The sequence below is a fragment of the Rhea americana genome, unplaced genomic scaffold (assembly GCF_003343005.1).
Source record: "Rhea americana isolate MKP2758 unplaced genomic scaffold, rheAme1 scaffold_209, whole genome shotgun sequence".
Lineage (NCBI taxonomy): Eukaryota > Metazoa > Chordata > Aves > Rheiformes > Rheidae > Rhea > Rhea americana.
In genome coordinates, this window is record NW_028186249.1 from 749,272 (window position 1) to 764,459 (window position 15,188).

Consider the following 15,188-nt stretch of genomic DNA (forward strand, 5'->3'; position numbering starts at 1 on the left):
CTGAGGGCAGAGATGATCACTGGAAAGAGATACCCTGAGCTTGCTTTTGCTTGGGATGTAAACTGCAACTTGAACTGTTCAAAACTTGATGTTTGAATCACCTCTCTGTACCAAAATGCAAGCACAGTTTTGCTGCTTCTCTACAGGGAAGATGGTTAGAAAGCTGTCTGTCATCTGTGCTCCAGCTCCACTACAACAATGAACATTTCAGACACRTATATAGTATAAAAGAGAGACTATTTAGTGCTGATAATAACAAGAATCTATTTAACAGCCCTTCTCATGGGCAAAGAATGAAAAAATCTCTTGCAAAATATCTGGTTGTCCAGTACATAAAACCCCACTGACCTGGAAGAGAGCTTTGAACACAGAGATTGCCTGGCTGTGCCTGAAGCATTGTGCTAATAATTAGAGCAAAAAACTCGGCTATATTAGAAATTTCCTGAGCTCCTCAGACAAAATAAGAAATTGCCTTAGTACACACAGAATAGCCATTTTGCATACTTTAAATGCATAGAAATATACATTAATCTATTTTATAAGTATTAATCCTCTCTCTTTTTTTTAAAGACAATATATCTCATCTGATCTGCTTTTATTGCATCATTTTATGTCTCGGTAGCTTCTTGTGAAATTTTCATTTTGTTGTTTTCTTGACACTCTAAGCAGTGCTGCTGTGGCCTACAACACCTCTTTCTGTTCCCCGAAAATATTCTTGAAYGAGTTTGATTTCTGTCGCTTCCCAGTGGAAGATAGCTCACCCCATACGGAGGTAGACCACTAATTTCCTGCATCCCACAGTTATAGCCTACAGGACTGGTGCCGGTGCATATTCAGAAGAGAAAAAGATGCAATGGCTGGCAAGAATTTGCAGAAGGTGATTTTGGGATATGAATCCATACATACATCACTCAAAATGCATAAAAACGGCGCCGGTTATCAGGGTAGAAAGTGTGCAAGACAGGGAGAGACAAAGACATTGAGTTTTGGCATACTGAAAAACTATTTTTCTGCTGTCCTAATTCTTGTGATTAGTGATTTGATTGTGCCCCAGCTGCTCTTCTCCCAGGAACCCTGCTGGATCTGCAGCTATGCCGATACGAAACTATATTGTTTGCATCCAGGAATGGTCTACTGTGGAAGATGGCACTCTGGTCTGCCCCTGTGCGCAGGATGGGAGGGCATCTCCAAGTACTGCAGTAACATCAGATGCTTTTGGACCTCGAGCAAGATGGGAATCAGCTAATGTGTTTGGTGTGGCACTTGGTATCTATCTCATAGGGTCATTAGCAGGGTTTCATCTTGAAAGAAAGAGACTGCTGTTGGCCCTCTTARTGCAATCCTACCACGAATGGGCATGCAGTCCCTGGGAGCGGACTATGGCTAGTCAGAAGTGGACCCTGCAGAAGCAAGCAAAGCACAGAACCCTGCTCTTCCTGGGCTGTGCCACTTGTTCGAGGCAGCCTGTGGGCACCTTTTTCCCTCTGGGGTCTTTGCGGTACAAGTGCCCGAGCTAGAGTTTACAGCTTATTCTTAAATCAGCCTGTCAGACTCCTTGCATGCCTGGACGTGGCGCGCTGCATCTGATGCCCTCTGCCGTGACAGCTACATTTGCAAACACAAAACRCTGTAGCCCACTCGTCACTCCTATCAAAAGCAGCAGCCTGCAGGTTCACTGCTGTGCACGCGGGCAGTACTGCTCCCTACATTCTCCRCTCCGTGTCCCCGGTGCCCCCAGGCAGCCTCCGGGCACGGAGGTTCTGCTCCCAGGAGCACCCCACTGTGGATGGGTGGCACAGGGTAAGCCAGCGAGGATGGCAGCGCTTCCAAGKCACACACTCTGTGAAAGCATTAAGAAACTTTTTTTGTTTTCTAAATTACCCTGTTACCAATGGCAAATCATACACAGGTACAGGGAAACTTGTATCTGTTTGCTTCAGAATTCTCCTGAGTCTGTTCTTTATTTCTAACATCCTCACAGTATTTTCTTAGGTTCTCCTCCTAACTAGGAATTTCTTCTTAGGAGCCGTACCTTGCTGCTARATTTCTTCATAGTACACATCAAACGTGACATAAACTGGGTTTGCTTGCGTGTGAGCATGAAACATTTTCTCTCATTGCAATCCCTCTGCCAGATTAATACGAAGGAGCTAATACATGCAATGTCCTAGACTGTTACAAGGCAGAGAAGTGCCCAAAGGCTAAGAGACCCTAGTGCCCCCAGCAGGGTTTGCAGGGGCTTTGCTGAGCCCACCCTGGGGCTAACTCGACTTGCCATTGCCTGGGTCCAGGCTCTTCGGGACACAATGGAAACATCAATGCATGGTGAATGCATGAGGAAGACASTGTCAGGCAAGCTGGATGCCGATCTGCCAGAATCCTCTGCGCAGTGCAAAATGCCACTTTCTGCTTCTCTAAATGAAATCTGCTCCCTTGATCCATCTCCCCCCACCCCCACCCCAGAATTTTCCGAGCTCGATGAACTGATTTTTGATAAGACTCCTRTGGAAGCTGTGATCCCTCCATCTCTCCTACCTCGAGCAATTAGGTTTATTTAGATTTAAGCACCAACATATGATTTTTCAAGATGACACGAACAGCTTAAAGAGAAGACATAATTACATAAATTACTGCATGTGGATTTTTGGTGGCCAGAATAATCAGAAACCTAATTCATATATTACAGAGCATGTGTTTAGCAAGTCTTATATCTCTTACGGAAATGCTAAAGCTTCTTCTCAGGGGTGACAGTTAACAAGGCAAACTAGCTTATTAAGATTTTGATTAAAGCTAGTACAGGCTCACTGGACCTTTTCTTATATATATATATCTATATATATAATTGAACTAGTAGATATTTTTTTCTTTTTCTTTCCAAGCTATGGTTAAAGACAGAGAGGAGCAAAATATGGGAGGAGAAGAGAAGGGGGAGGAGAGRGGGAACTATTGCTCATTTCCAGCTCAATGTATAGTGCAGGGCAAAAGAGTTACTTTCTTTTTGATGTCTGATCACTTTTGAAGGTGTGCAAAACAGGGCCTGTCTAGTTGCTGCCTTTTTCAGCAGACAGCAAGGACATTTCAAGGTGCTACTTACGCTACAGCTTGCTGAAATGAGACTCTTTTAGCAAAGAGARACACTGCAGAAACCAAAAAATAATTCCAAATTATTTTAACGCTTTTAACCCTTGCAAAAGATGTGCATGGTGATGCTTGCCTCTGAGAGTGGCAAGATTGCACTCAAATACTGAAGCACTGTGAATGGAACCATTGCTTGCACTGAAAAATRCCCACATGATGGCTGGTTTGGAGAAGTGATCGTATAAGGCACAACCCTGCCTTTTGCCTGGGTGAAGTTTGAACGACTAGACTGACATGTCTTTTCCCTCAAAAAAGGCTCAAACTTCTGAAATGACTATCCGTAGAGATCGGCCAGCTAACAGTCATACACCTCTATGAAAACCCCAGCTGCCTATTTTAGCAATACTTAACAGTTGTTTTTTATTTAATATTTGTATAGGAGTTGTGCCAAAAAACCTCCCTGTCAGGAATCGGAGTCCCGGTGTGGTAAACCGTGTGCACCTTTCTGCTGGTCCTGATGTCACCAGCTTTCCTTTCAGCTAACCTTGCTTCCCAYAGTGTGATAACTGATTTTCAGGGGTGAAAGGCAGATTTGTCCTGCATAAGTGAAAATGCTCCTTTCTTTCTGAAGGCCAAAAGCCTGGAGTCAGTGAACTCTACAAGCGAGAGACTATGCAAAAAAATTAAAATCAAATTCTCCCCCAAAGTCTTGCTGTAATATAGGAGGAACAGCATATCCAGAAGAGAKAGTGTCACCCTGCTCCCTCGTTACATGCCTGTACACTCATGCAGAAAAAAATATGAGCACCAGCAGTACCAGGGAGATTGAGAAGACCATAACAAAAAGCTGACAGGATGTTTGTTGGAGAACAGCATCTTTTCTTCCTATCTAGCTCAGTTTAACAGGATTCTGTCCTGCAGTCTTTACTGCAGCAAAAGTCCCACCAAAGTGAATTCAGGAAGGCAAGACTGGTTCATCTCTCAGTATGCGTAGTGAGTCCTGAAGAAGGGACGAGCACGTTGCAAAAGCTAGCCTTGATCGGACAGTTTTGACCACATAGGGAGTCTTCTGAGAACAGAGGAGCCCTRTTGTAGGACCAGGGCTATGATGTTGACAATACGCAATAATGCTTAATGAGAGTTGGAGCTGACGCTTTGTTTGCCCAATGTAATGAAAAGTCATCATGTTGCAGCTGAATCTGAACACCAGCTTGGTTAATCCACTGCGAATGTCAAGGTCTGGTTGGGGGGCTGGAGGTCCCTGAGGTAGAAATGGTTAAAGAGGGTATTAATATGAGGGTATTTGGGTAAAGGCTGACTGAGTTAAATCTGTTATTTGTATGATGAGCTGTTGATGCTGAGTGGTCATCTTCAACAACTGCAAATCTAATTAAATGCTAGGATACCTAGATTTTTTTTTCCACAGATTTTTTTACTACTTTAATTCTCCAGATCTAATCATTAATTAGCATGCTGCTGTTAGGATCCAGCTGGAGGACTTGCTTTTCCTCACATCCAAATTTGTCTAAGAAGTAAATCATAAATGTTGGTGTATAGCACTCTCCAAGTGACTTAGAACAACCCACTGAGATGTCTGATGGGATCATGAGCTAGCGAGTATCARCAAGGTTGCTCTGAGCCAGCAGAGAATCTGGCCCAGCACATTTTTCATGGCACAGCAGTTTTTTTAATCATTTTTCCCCCTAATCTTCTGTGAAGCCTGGATAGGGAAAAAAGCTACCAAAAATGTATGCTTTTCCCGACCAGCAGCTGTAATTCCCTGATTACATGTAGAGCTTGCTTTGTGCTCTGGGTTGTGGTGGCGTTCCCTTACATGTTCATGGCCTCATCAAACTATTCCTATGGCTTGCAGCAAGACATAAATTCTGTAGATTTCAAGCTTAGAGATTTCAAAGTTCTGCTGAACCACATGGAAATGATTCTCAGAACTGCGGCTATAAAAATAATTATATTGCCAGGAGGAAAGAGTGACAAGAAATGTCCCCAGAAGAGATTTCAGCTGCAGTTACAAGATCTGTCCCTGCTCTGCAAGAAACTGTAGTGATCTTCAAGGCTAATTTATTGCCACTACTTATGCCCATATAAAATACGCCCAAAATATGCTGAAGGAAAAAATGCAAAGGGTGGTAATCAGAAAGAGCTGCAGTCTTCCCCTTTGTTTTAATGATGAAGCTTGCAAACTCTTAAAATTGGAGCAACTCCGCACAGACAATCAGTGTGGAGATGACTAATCTGGAGACAAATTAGGTCTACTTAGCTAAAATGTATTAATTTACTGGTCCCTTAATGATCCTTCAATRCGCATCTGTCAAGATAGGACTTTTACCACAGCACTGGCTCCAGCAGACGAAGTAATAACATGTTTTTACTGCTCTTCTATATGGTCTTTAGTTCTGATCCAGCGTTTCTGTCCACCAYGCGTGTCTCTAACTCTGTATGATCGGTAGGTAATTAGTTTATGTGCATATATTCTATAGCAGATTTGTCTTTTGCATTTGTGTTTCTCTCGAGAATTTTCCTTGCACCCTCTCTTTCAAGGGTCTCTTAATTTGAGCTTTTGCTGGCTGAGTGCTATATATTTGGTGTACTCTGTGTAACAGATTTATTCTTTCCCAGGAAAAGACAGAAACGTAAACAGAAGATCCAAAATGCATTTTGCTGGGCTTTTAAATGCACTGAGATGAAAAAAAACACACTATAAACCTATTAATGTAAATACCAAACTTTACAATCCTTCCTGTCAAGGAAACATATTTACATTTTGTAAGGATGCGTATAAAAAAATAGGGCTTTTGGGACAAAAARGGCTTAGTTCCAGTGTCACAACACCCCCAGTTAACTGTAGTTCTCTCATAAACTATAGAATTAGGTTGTTCCCAGGGCCAGCAAAGATAACATCTGTTTGCTTCTTTAAGGACAAAATGAAATAGGATGCTAATGTTTTATTCTGGAAACAGCCCTAGAATGCTTAAGGAACAATTGTAAGAATGCTGCGTCTCACATACGTGCACTCTACTCATCTCCCAAAACGCAAAAAGATGGCAAAGGCATTATTAATCGAAGTACCAGCCCGTGGAATGCAAACAGCTCATCWCAGAGCCCACTGATGATAGCGCAAATAGAAAATGGGTTTTGCGGGCCGACTTGTCATACGGCCCCAGGGTTTAATGCTATATCGTGGTTTACACTTTGCTGATGCTTTTGTGGTTTTGTTCTTTTTGTGCTGGCTTTTATTCCTGGTGTCCCTGGCATCCTGGTTACGTACTGCTTTTCCTTACCAAGTGGCATAACAGGAAAAACGTATTTTCTGTTCTCCTGATATTTGTGCAGTTTAGAGTATTTGAACTTCCCAAAGGAAAATAAAAAAGGCAGTTGCAAGGTAAGAGGCACAGGAACCAGTGGGGAGGAGGTGGAGATGGGAGGAAAGGAGGCTTGGGGAGATCTGCCTTTCAGACATTCACTGAAACATCCGATCGCCTGGCACACTAATAGGAGTGAGAAGTTGTGCCTGTTCCACTTGAAACAACAGGAATAAGTTGTCTTTAATTACACAGAGCAGAACAGGAAAACCTCTCCCTGCCAAAGAAATGAGCAAAAGTCACCTACTGGCATTTGTGGAGGCCAGGTGGCATTTTACCAGTTCCCAGGACTCTGATTTTCTAATCAGAAAGCTGCTCTGATTTTTCGACTGAACAGTAATGACTGCCCCTTCAAAGAGATAGCCTTCCTTGCCTATTTCTTTCCAAAACCCAAGGAAAAGGGAGAACCTTCACGGCGATACAGTCCGAACGGCATTCACCCTGTTTTTTTGTGCACACCCCAAGTTTGTGGCAATTGCTGATTCCTAAGAAATGCAGGATGCACTCCCAAATTCACAGCACCATTTCCTAAGGATTTTTTTTTTCTTTTTTTGCCATCTAGACTGCAGTCAGATCCCTCTCGTGTGCAAAAGCACCTTCTGAAGGGACAGATGCATACAGACTCCCATGCCACATCAGCTGAATATATTTGCCCATTTTAGTGCATTTCTCGACCTTTTTTTGCTGGCAGACACAATTTTTGTTACCATAAGCGATAGAATTTGACACCCCACCACACCACACCAGGCCATTTGTCAACAAYGTTTTCAACAGTTTGACCGCACATGTGTTCACGCACACACAGACACAAAAGTTAGAAGCAAGCGGGGAAAGTTTGGGGGTTCAGGGTTACTCAAGGAAGATGGTGCTCTCTGTGAATGCAAATGATAAGCAAAAAGCCATCTCTAGCCAGCTGGTTGGAAGTTGAATTTTGGAAAAGATACCAAATATCAATTCACCGCGAGGCAAATGGAAAACATGTCTAGGTTTGGCTCTATTTCGTAGTTTTTCATGCACTCTGAAGTATCGCTCTGAATTTCTTTTATTAAGGAGCAGTCTCTGAGGATCCACATATAATATCCACCTTGTCAGAACAGTGTTAGTAATAATTCTATTACTAGTAAATTTGGAACATGATTTAAAAAGCAGTTTTTGCCTCTGAAGTACTGCTTGAAACAGAGGGACAGATATATATTAGATAATAGATTTAAAAAAATCATGGGCTAATGGCAGCACATCATTTAGGAAACAACAGAATAAATGCATTGTTCCATCACAGCACTTTAGTATTCAGCCAATCTAAACTGCTGAAGAAATATGTGTTTGGGACATTTTACATCTGTTTTTGACAAGAAGCCTGGGTTTGGGGTGTGTTTTTTTAATCTATTTGCTGTAGCCTTTTTAGGCAGATTAGCATGGGAAAAGACACTAGGTTTTATAGAGAGAGAGCTTATCTTTTGAAAAAAGTCACTCGACTTTGGCTTTTTACAGTTGAAATTAGGGCACAGTGTGYAAAAAATCATAATGGTAGTAATACCCATAAAAAACAAGGCAACAGAGTCACCTTTTTAAACTAAATGAAGTAGCAGACAGGTTTAAATTCATGAAAGCATGCAACGGATGGAGTAATTAATTTGTTTTTAAAAAAGTAACCTTTCTGGGGCTTTCGAGAAGAATGTACAGAAACTTTTATTGCAGCACTAAAATACAGAATGTTTCAAGATGCAAGTGAAACATTTGCTTAAAGTGGTTTCTAAAATGATTTTAAGTCTGCATTTTACACCAGCAGTAAGTCCTTCTCTGAACACTTCTTGGGTTTTTGCAAATAACTTACGGCAATTGTGTCAAGGCTTTTAACTGGGCTATTTATTGCTGATAAAACAAAGATGGATTTGCCTCTTTAAAAAATACTGGCCAATGGGCTGGAATGAACTTTCTCTTCATCTTTAAGGAACTGGGTCTCTGCATGGTGAAATTATTTCATTTTGCATCATGCACTGTGTTATGGGAGGCAAACTGCCCTATCCTCAGTCTTGCATCCGTAAACAGCATTTCTTTTGAAATCGGTTTGCAATAGTTTACTAGGGTCTGCTTTATGTACTGAATCCAAGAAAGCAACTGGATGTATGCAGACTCTGGATGATACAATGCAGAACTGGTCTGCTTAATTAGCTTGGAGTGAGGGTGTTATTAAAGGCCTTTGCTTTTCTTTATAGTTTTTTCTCCCCAGCACATTAAAAAGGAAACATAAGAGGAAGTAGCTTTCTGGTAATAGAAAATGAGGAGGAAGAGCTTAGCACTCGGAGTAAATCAGAAACTGCACTCCAGTTGAGAAAAGCCTAACACTGGCCTTAAATTTACTGGTGCTTTGGGGAAGGGAAACTGAACGCTATGAAAATCAGACCAGAGTTTGCTGTTCGTGGCATTAAGGGGGAAGGGGAAAAAAGCAGGCACAGCATCTGCCGGCTGCTGCTTCAAACGGAAACGCAGCTCGGATGGCGGTGGAGAGGGGGCTCCGCCAGCGGACGCCACTGGGGTCCTCTTGACCCGTCGCATCCCCCGGCCCCGCTGCCACCCTGGGGTGAGCAGAGGATGCAAGGCGCACTCAGCACCAGGTTTTTAGGGCACAGCCACCCGCTGAACCTAGCAGCAGCTGGTTCCGATCCCCTTGGCAGGCTGTTTTACTGATCGCCTTTTCCTCTCTTAAAAAAAAAAATCCTTCCCCAAAGCAACACTTTCTGGCAAATTTTGTGTGGCGATGACTTCTCCCCCCACCACCACTTTGCCTTGCCAGTGGGCTCTCTGCACCACTTCCCTCTCTACCCCCCCCCCCCCATTACAGCTGAGTGGAAACATGCTGGTATTTCTAAAAACGGGCAAATCTGACTTTCATTCTCCCCAGGAGCTCCTCTGTTTGAGTGTTAGCTGGTGTGCTGGAGTGGGAARGAGCCGGCCACATTTACGTTGCCTGGTGAGGCACCAGGTCCCTGGCCTGCTGCAGTGCCCCAGCCCCAGCTCCCGGCCAAGCTATCCCACCTCACCTGGGCACCATTGCGGCCGAAACACTCCCGTGGTCCCTCTACCTTCCCCCCCGACATACATCACCAGCTGCACCAAGCCCCACATCCAGCCAAGGCCAGCAAGAAACCTCCAGCCACTCCAGCCCTCACCCGAGGAGACCTGGAGCATCTCGACGCAAGCTAGGAGAACAAAAGAGGTACCTACCCCTTCGGCAGATGCATTTGCTTTGCCCTGGCGGTGGCTAGTGTGAGGCCGACATGGACCATGCTCCTTCCATCCTCCATACTGAGAAGGCATAACTCAGCCTCTCATGAGCCACGTAACTGCAGCTAGTCATCTTACTGTCCATCTCGTCGCTCTGTAGGACTTGGTAGAGGAAGTCTATATACCTAGCTGCGAGCTTGAGGGTCTGGATTTTACTGAGTTTGTCAGAGGGCAAGGTGGGGATGATTTTCCTCAGGGCTGCAAAGGCTTCATTGAGCGACTGAGTCCTCTGCCTCTCTCTGACATTGGCCAGGATCCTCTGGCTCTGCAGTTCTTCATAAGACTGGGAGCTGGGACTAGACTTTTTCCCCCTCTTCCCTGGGTTGGGGCTGCCATCTTCGCTGGATTTCTTACTGTATCTTCTCTTCCTGCCAAATCTCTTTGGCTGCCTTTCCAGCTCCTCTTCACTGGTCCCCAAGCTATCCACAGGGGAAACAGGAGAACTGGAACTTTCTTCCATGCTTTCTGCAAGAAGGGGAGGGGAAGAGACTTTCCCCCCCTCCTTATGTTATGTGAGTGTGTGTGTCTTAAATGTGCTTTAAATTCCTGAGACAGATCCTTTGGAAAAACAGGAGGTTTTTTTTTTTTTGCTGACCAAACGTTTTCCAGGTTGCTTGAAGGGCTCTTATTTCAAGGACGGGGTTGTGCAAAAATTGAGGTCTTGGAGAGAGGAAGTTATTCTAACTTTTTGGAAACTTTAGCTGAGCTCAGTTGCTAAATAGTTGTCAGAAGTGAGGGAGGTGCGGGGCTCCCTTCTGATTGGCCGGCCAGGTCAGTGGGAGGAAAGCTTTTCCCCTGCTAAACTTTCACAGTTTTATGTTACACTTAACTAAAATCTTGGGAATGCACCTTGAATAAAAGATAGCTTGCGACCATTCCCCCCAACTCAACCCTCCCCCTCCCCCCCCGATTCAGGATTTGCAGCTGGGGAAGGGATCCCTCCAGAGCAACCCCTTGCTTGAGCTTTCAGGGTGCTGGTTTGCTTGTGGCGTGCTTGCAAACTTTACAATGTGCCTCTCAGCCCCTTYGCACAGCTCTGGGAACGGGATCCTATCTGGCCAAGGGGTACATCCCAGCTCTGTTGCTGGGCTGCAGTGGTACCTAGCCTGAATCAGGCTGCCAAGTATGGTGCATGCTATAGCTYGGCTTTTTCCCAAGCTCTTACACGTGCACGGAGCGAGGAGAAGGCATTGGCTTTTGCTTTTGCCCTGTTGCAGTGTTGGGGTTCCTGTGCTGGAGGCCTTGCAAAGTGCCCATGGCAAGCTGCCCTTTGCAAAAAGCCCTTTGCAAAGTGTTCTTGCTTCCTTCCCCTTGCAGCACCCTGCTCACCCAGCTGTGTCCTCCCACATGCAGCCTTGGAGGCGGAGAGATGGGGTGGGAATCTGTCCCCCACCAGGTATGATTGGGTGATTTTGGATTGACAGAAGATCCCTGGGGTGCAAGGTACTGTAGGGAGGGTCAAAGTTTTGGGAGCAGCAGGCAATGTTTCTACTGGCAGGGAACAAAGGGACGTAAAAGACAAACCCAGAAGAACCCAAAATGTGCATCATCTAGAAAGCAGCCAATAGTTTCCAGAAAACCCTGGGAGGTGTGTCCTGGAGCAGTAGTATTGGCCACATAGCACATTCACCTGCCATTTTTCTCCCCACTTTTTTTCTCTCTTAAGTACTATTAGTGCTTTTTGGGAAGCAAGACCTGAGATAGGTGGGAGGTTATCTTTTCCTTCAGTCTATCTTACCATTGAAAGCATAGTATTCTGGGGCATAAAAATTGTAGTGGTAGTTCCAAGGTTTCTGATGTATCAAACAGAAGATGAGGGATCTATTTTTCCTCTCCATCACACCAGGGAAAATGTGGGAAAACTCTGCTTGCTTCTGTTGAGTTAATGCAGAATAAAATCAAATTTGGACCTCTGATTTCAGTTAAAGCCCAAATTGCAGGAACAGACACATTCCTGAGCAGCAAAGATCATGTTTACAATAAGGATCAGAAAAATAAAAYAGAATTTAAATAAGACAAAAGAAATTTATAAAAGGTAGATATTGAATTAGAAGAATTAGTTTGGAGTAGATTTCTTTGCRAAGTTTTCCAGTAGGTATCAACACTCATTAATGGAAAAAATAATGTCTAGCTTGATTGGAAAGTGTTCTTTGGTAAGAGAAGGAATTTTGGCTTSCCTGGGGCTGACTCTACTACTGGTAGGTAATGTTTATAGTGGAAAGACTTCCCCAGGCAGCCCCTGGGGAGAGCCTGCGTTTGCTTTCAAAAGGAAAGGTTTTCAGGTGCAGCACAGAAGTCGGAAAGCAAAGCAGTTCTGCAAATAGATTTTTAATCCAATTTAAGACCCYGCCGAGTTGGACAGGACGGGTGCCTCGCTCTCATGTTTGGACCCAAAAGCYAGATTTCCAAGAAAGTCAGTCTTCTAGGAGGGCCAAGGGCTCACAGCTGGGGCAAGAGGCGGGCAGTAACTTTGTGTCTACAGGAGCATGCTGAAACATGGAGCTCTGCAAGTGCAGGGTACCATGGTGCCRTCTAACAGCACTATGGACCTGACAGGAGAATATTGTCCTCAGATGAGTTAGGGCAAGCAGAATTTACACTGGGAAATTAGAAAGCATTTTCCCGTGCTGCAGCAATTGCCAAGATTTGATTTGGGGCTGGTCTGATGCTGAAGTGATTCCACTGAAACAATTTTGAATAGTACACTACTGTGGTTTAGGTGACTGTTGAGCTCCAGAAAGACAAGGCATGGTGAGAAAAGTCTAAATGATGATAACATCTCCTGTCCTGTCCTGTAAGCAAAATAAACTGCTACTGATTTAGCAATGTCAGTATAAAACTACACCTCAGAGGCAAAACAGCTTCATAAGTTGTATTCAGTTTTGTTCTCAAAGTATTTAGAAGTCACCTATTCTTAGTCTTTGGGATCATTTCCAAGTATTAAGAGAAACCAGTGCACAATGAGCTAGGGAAACCAGCATTGAAGATCTGAGGGAAATCTCTGCTTTCCAGCTGCAAAGAGCATGATTTTCTGAGCAAAGAGGTTAGCTATTAGTCAGACTGGATCCTCTGCTTTTTTTGCACCAGATTTATGGTAGTAAACTGCAATGGATTTGCAGTGATTTGTTGCGTGAGAGAGGACAGTTGGGCTGCTAAAATTCATTGTGATGGATTGAGCGCTATGGTCAGTTCCCGTGCATAGTGTGTACTACCCGAAGATGCTAAGAACATCTGTAAAAGGCTTTCTGGAGAGGGCAGTTGGACTGTGCTCTGGACTGAGCACAAGAGTGTGAGGAGCAGGGGGAGCAGAGCTTGCAAGAGTAAGTGGGGATGTTCATTGCTTCTCCTTTCTCGTGCCCTGCCAACATGTTTGTTAATACTTATTCTGCATCTCTTTCTTTTCCTCTGCAGTGGTCACCATTTCCTGGGGGGTATGGGAGCGAGGTGCTTCGATGGAGTAGACTCTGCCCATCAAGTTTGGGGGCAGAAGAGTCTTGGGGACAGGTGCTGTGGATGTATCTCAAAATGCCCAGCTCTCAGCTGGGACAAGCTGTTTTACTGCAGGGCTCATGGTGTCTGTGGCAGTCACCAGGCCCAAACCATACGTATATGGCCAGAGACAGGCACAGTAGGAGACTTGTGGCTTCTAGATGTCTTACTAAAGTGGTAGTGGTAAAAGGCAGCCACTCACCTGGGATAGTCCTGTATGGTGTGTTCAGGTATAGGCTGCCAAATGGACTGCCAGGTAACTGATTTCATAATGCAACCATGCTGTGCCATTCTGAGCAAGCATCCAAGCCATAGGAACTCCTTGTGCTCTCTGATGTGCCTCCTCCAATTTTGCAGTGCAAGGAAGAGAAACGGGCTGTCACAGCAGAGGGAGTGCTGTGCCTCTCTGGTGAAATTGGGCCCCGTTCTCCTCCTGGTCCTGTGAATGCTGAGGCTATATTAAACAAATAAATGAACAGCCCCAGCCCCCTGCCTGGCTCTGCGAACAGCCTGAAGGACTGTTTGCATGACAAAGCACGGCAGAATTTCTCCCTAAGGGGACTGTTGCTGTGCATAACCTCTAAAAGCGCAAAGCTTTTTAGTTTCAAGCAGACTTCATTAGAGGAAATTTATGGTGAAACTAGGCTGTGTCATAATTATAAAGTCTATAACCCCAGCTCCAACTAGAATCACTCCAGAGCTGCTGTGTGTATGTATACACTTTATGGCTGTGGAGTCCCCTAGCAGTACTTAGTGCCAGAGCTAAGTACAGTGTTGACAATATTGCAAATATCTTCCCTTGGAGCAGATCAAAGGCTGAGTCTACTTGCATGCAGACCCTAGTGAAATGTGATCTGGTTCTCCTGAAGGAAGAAGGAGTTTGAAAGGTCTGTGGTGGGGCCACGTGGTACAAAGGCACCTTGTTCCCCAGCTCCTCTGAGCTCCTTGCAAAGGATAGTGAGTACATCCCTACTATTACACAGCAGGGCAGGAAAGACATTACAAAATAACTCTGACACAGAAAATAGACAGTTCTGGTGAAAGTTTAATACCACTGTTTAAAAATCTATTATGACATTAATTGTGCTGTTACTACTCTTCCATTACCATTAGCATGTTCCTAAAAATTAGAAGACAATGAACATAGACTGGACTTTGTGATTTTCTCAATTTAAAGTGTTTGTTCTCAATTTAGTAATTATTCTCAATTTAAGTCTGTGGTCCAGTTGTTCCATTAGCCTGCAGACGTCTGCACCAGCAGAGAGCTGTGGAGGAGAGTGTCTGGTGTCTGCCTCCTGCTGCCCTTTCTCTTAGTCTCCACTATGAAGTAGGGAAAGGTTTGGTGCTCAGGCAGTAAAGGCGATGGCTTTTCAAAGCATCAGAGATCCCAACACTGACTGCTCTTCCAGCTCCTCTTTGTTCAGGGAATCTGCCAAGGATGTAAATCTTTGGAGCAAACTGAAAGTTCAAAGATGCTGTTGTGCTTTCTGCCTTCCTTGGCCTCACTACCTGTTACTCTAGAGAAAAACATCATTTTTTCCCCTTCAGAAATGCCCTGGTTGAAAAGCACATCCAGCACTGGATGTCCTCTACCATGGCCATGTCTAGTTATACTGTTTTTTTTCCTTGCTTTCTGTGTGATTTTTTAAAAAAGGGCCTCCTGGAGTAATTAATTGTGCAGTAGCCACCAGTCCTGATCTGCTGTGTGCATCTTTCACATGCTGTCTTTGCAAGAGTAGCCATGTTTAGCTCTGAACTCCCTCTTTGTGGACTTTATTTATTTATTTTTTGTATTGTGCTGCAGCAGCAGCCAAACAGTGGATGGATGTTTCCCTAAGCACAGACCCTGCATGACAAGTTCACAATCAAAAGCAAAGAAGCAGTGAGTGAGGAGCAGGAGGTAAGGAGAACAAGACTTTAGGGATAAGACAGTTGGAGCAGAGCACAGCTTCAAAG

At 44.3% G+C, this 15,188-nt stretch overlaps 1 protein-coding gene across 2 annotated transcripts in view; it reads right to left on the reverse strand.

Annotated features, from left to right (window-relative positions):
• The window catches only part of TWIST2 (twist family bHLH transcription factor 2), a 45,869-nt gene extending 35,422 nt beyond the window's left edge, over positions 1 to 10,447 (reverse strand). For both annotated transcript variants that reach the window (XM_085304386.1, XM_085304387.1), the window contains exon 1: positions 9,684 to 10,447. In XM_085304386.1, coding sequence (XP_085160512.1) covers positions 9,721 to 10,203 — 483 coding nt within the window. In that variant the 5' untranslated portion in view covers positions 10,204 to 10,447 and the 3' untranslated portion in view covers positions 9,684 to 9,720. The remainder of the gene's footprint in view (positions 1 to 9,683) is intronic.
• Positions 10,448 to 15,188: the final 4,741 nt, after the last annotated feature.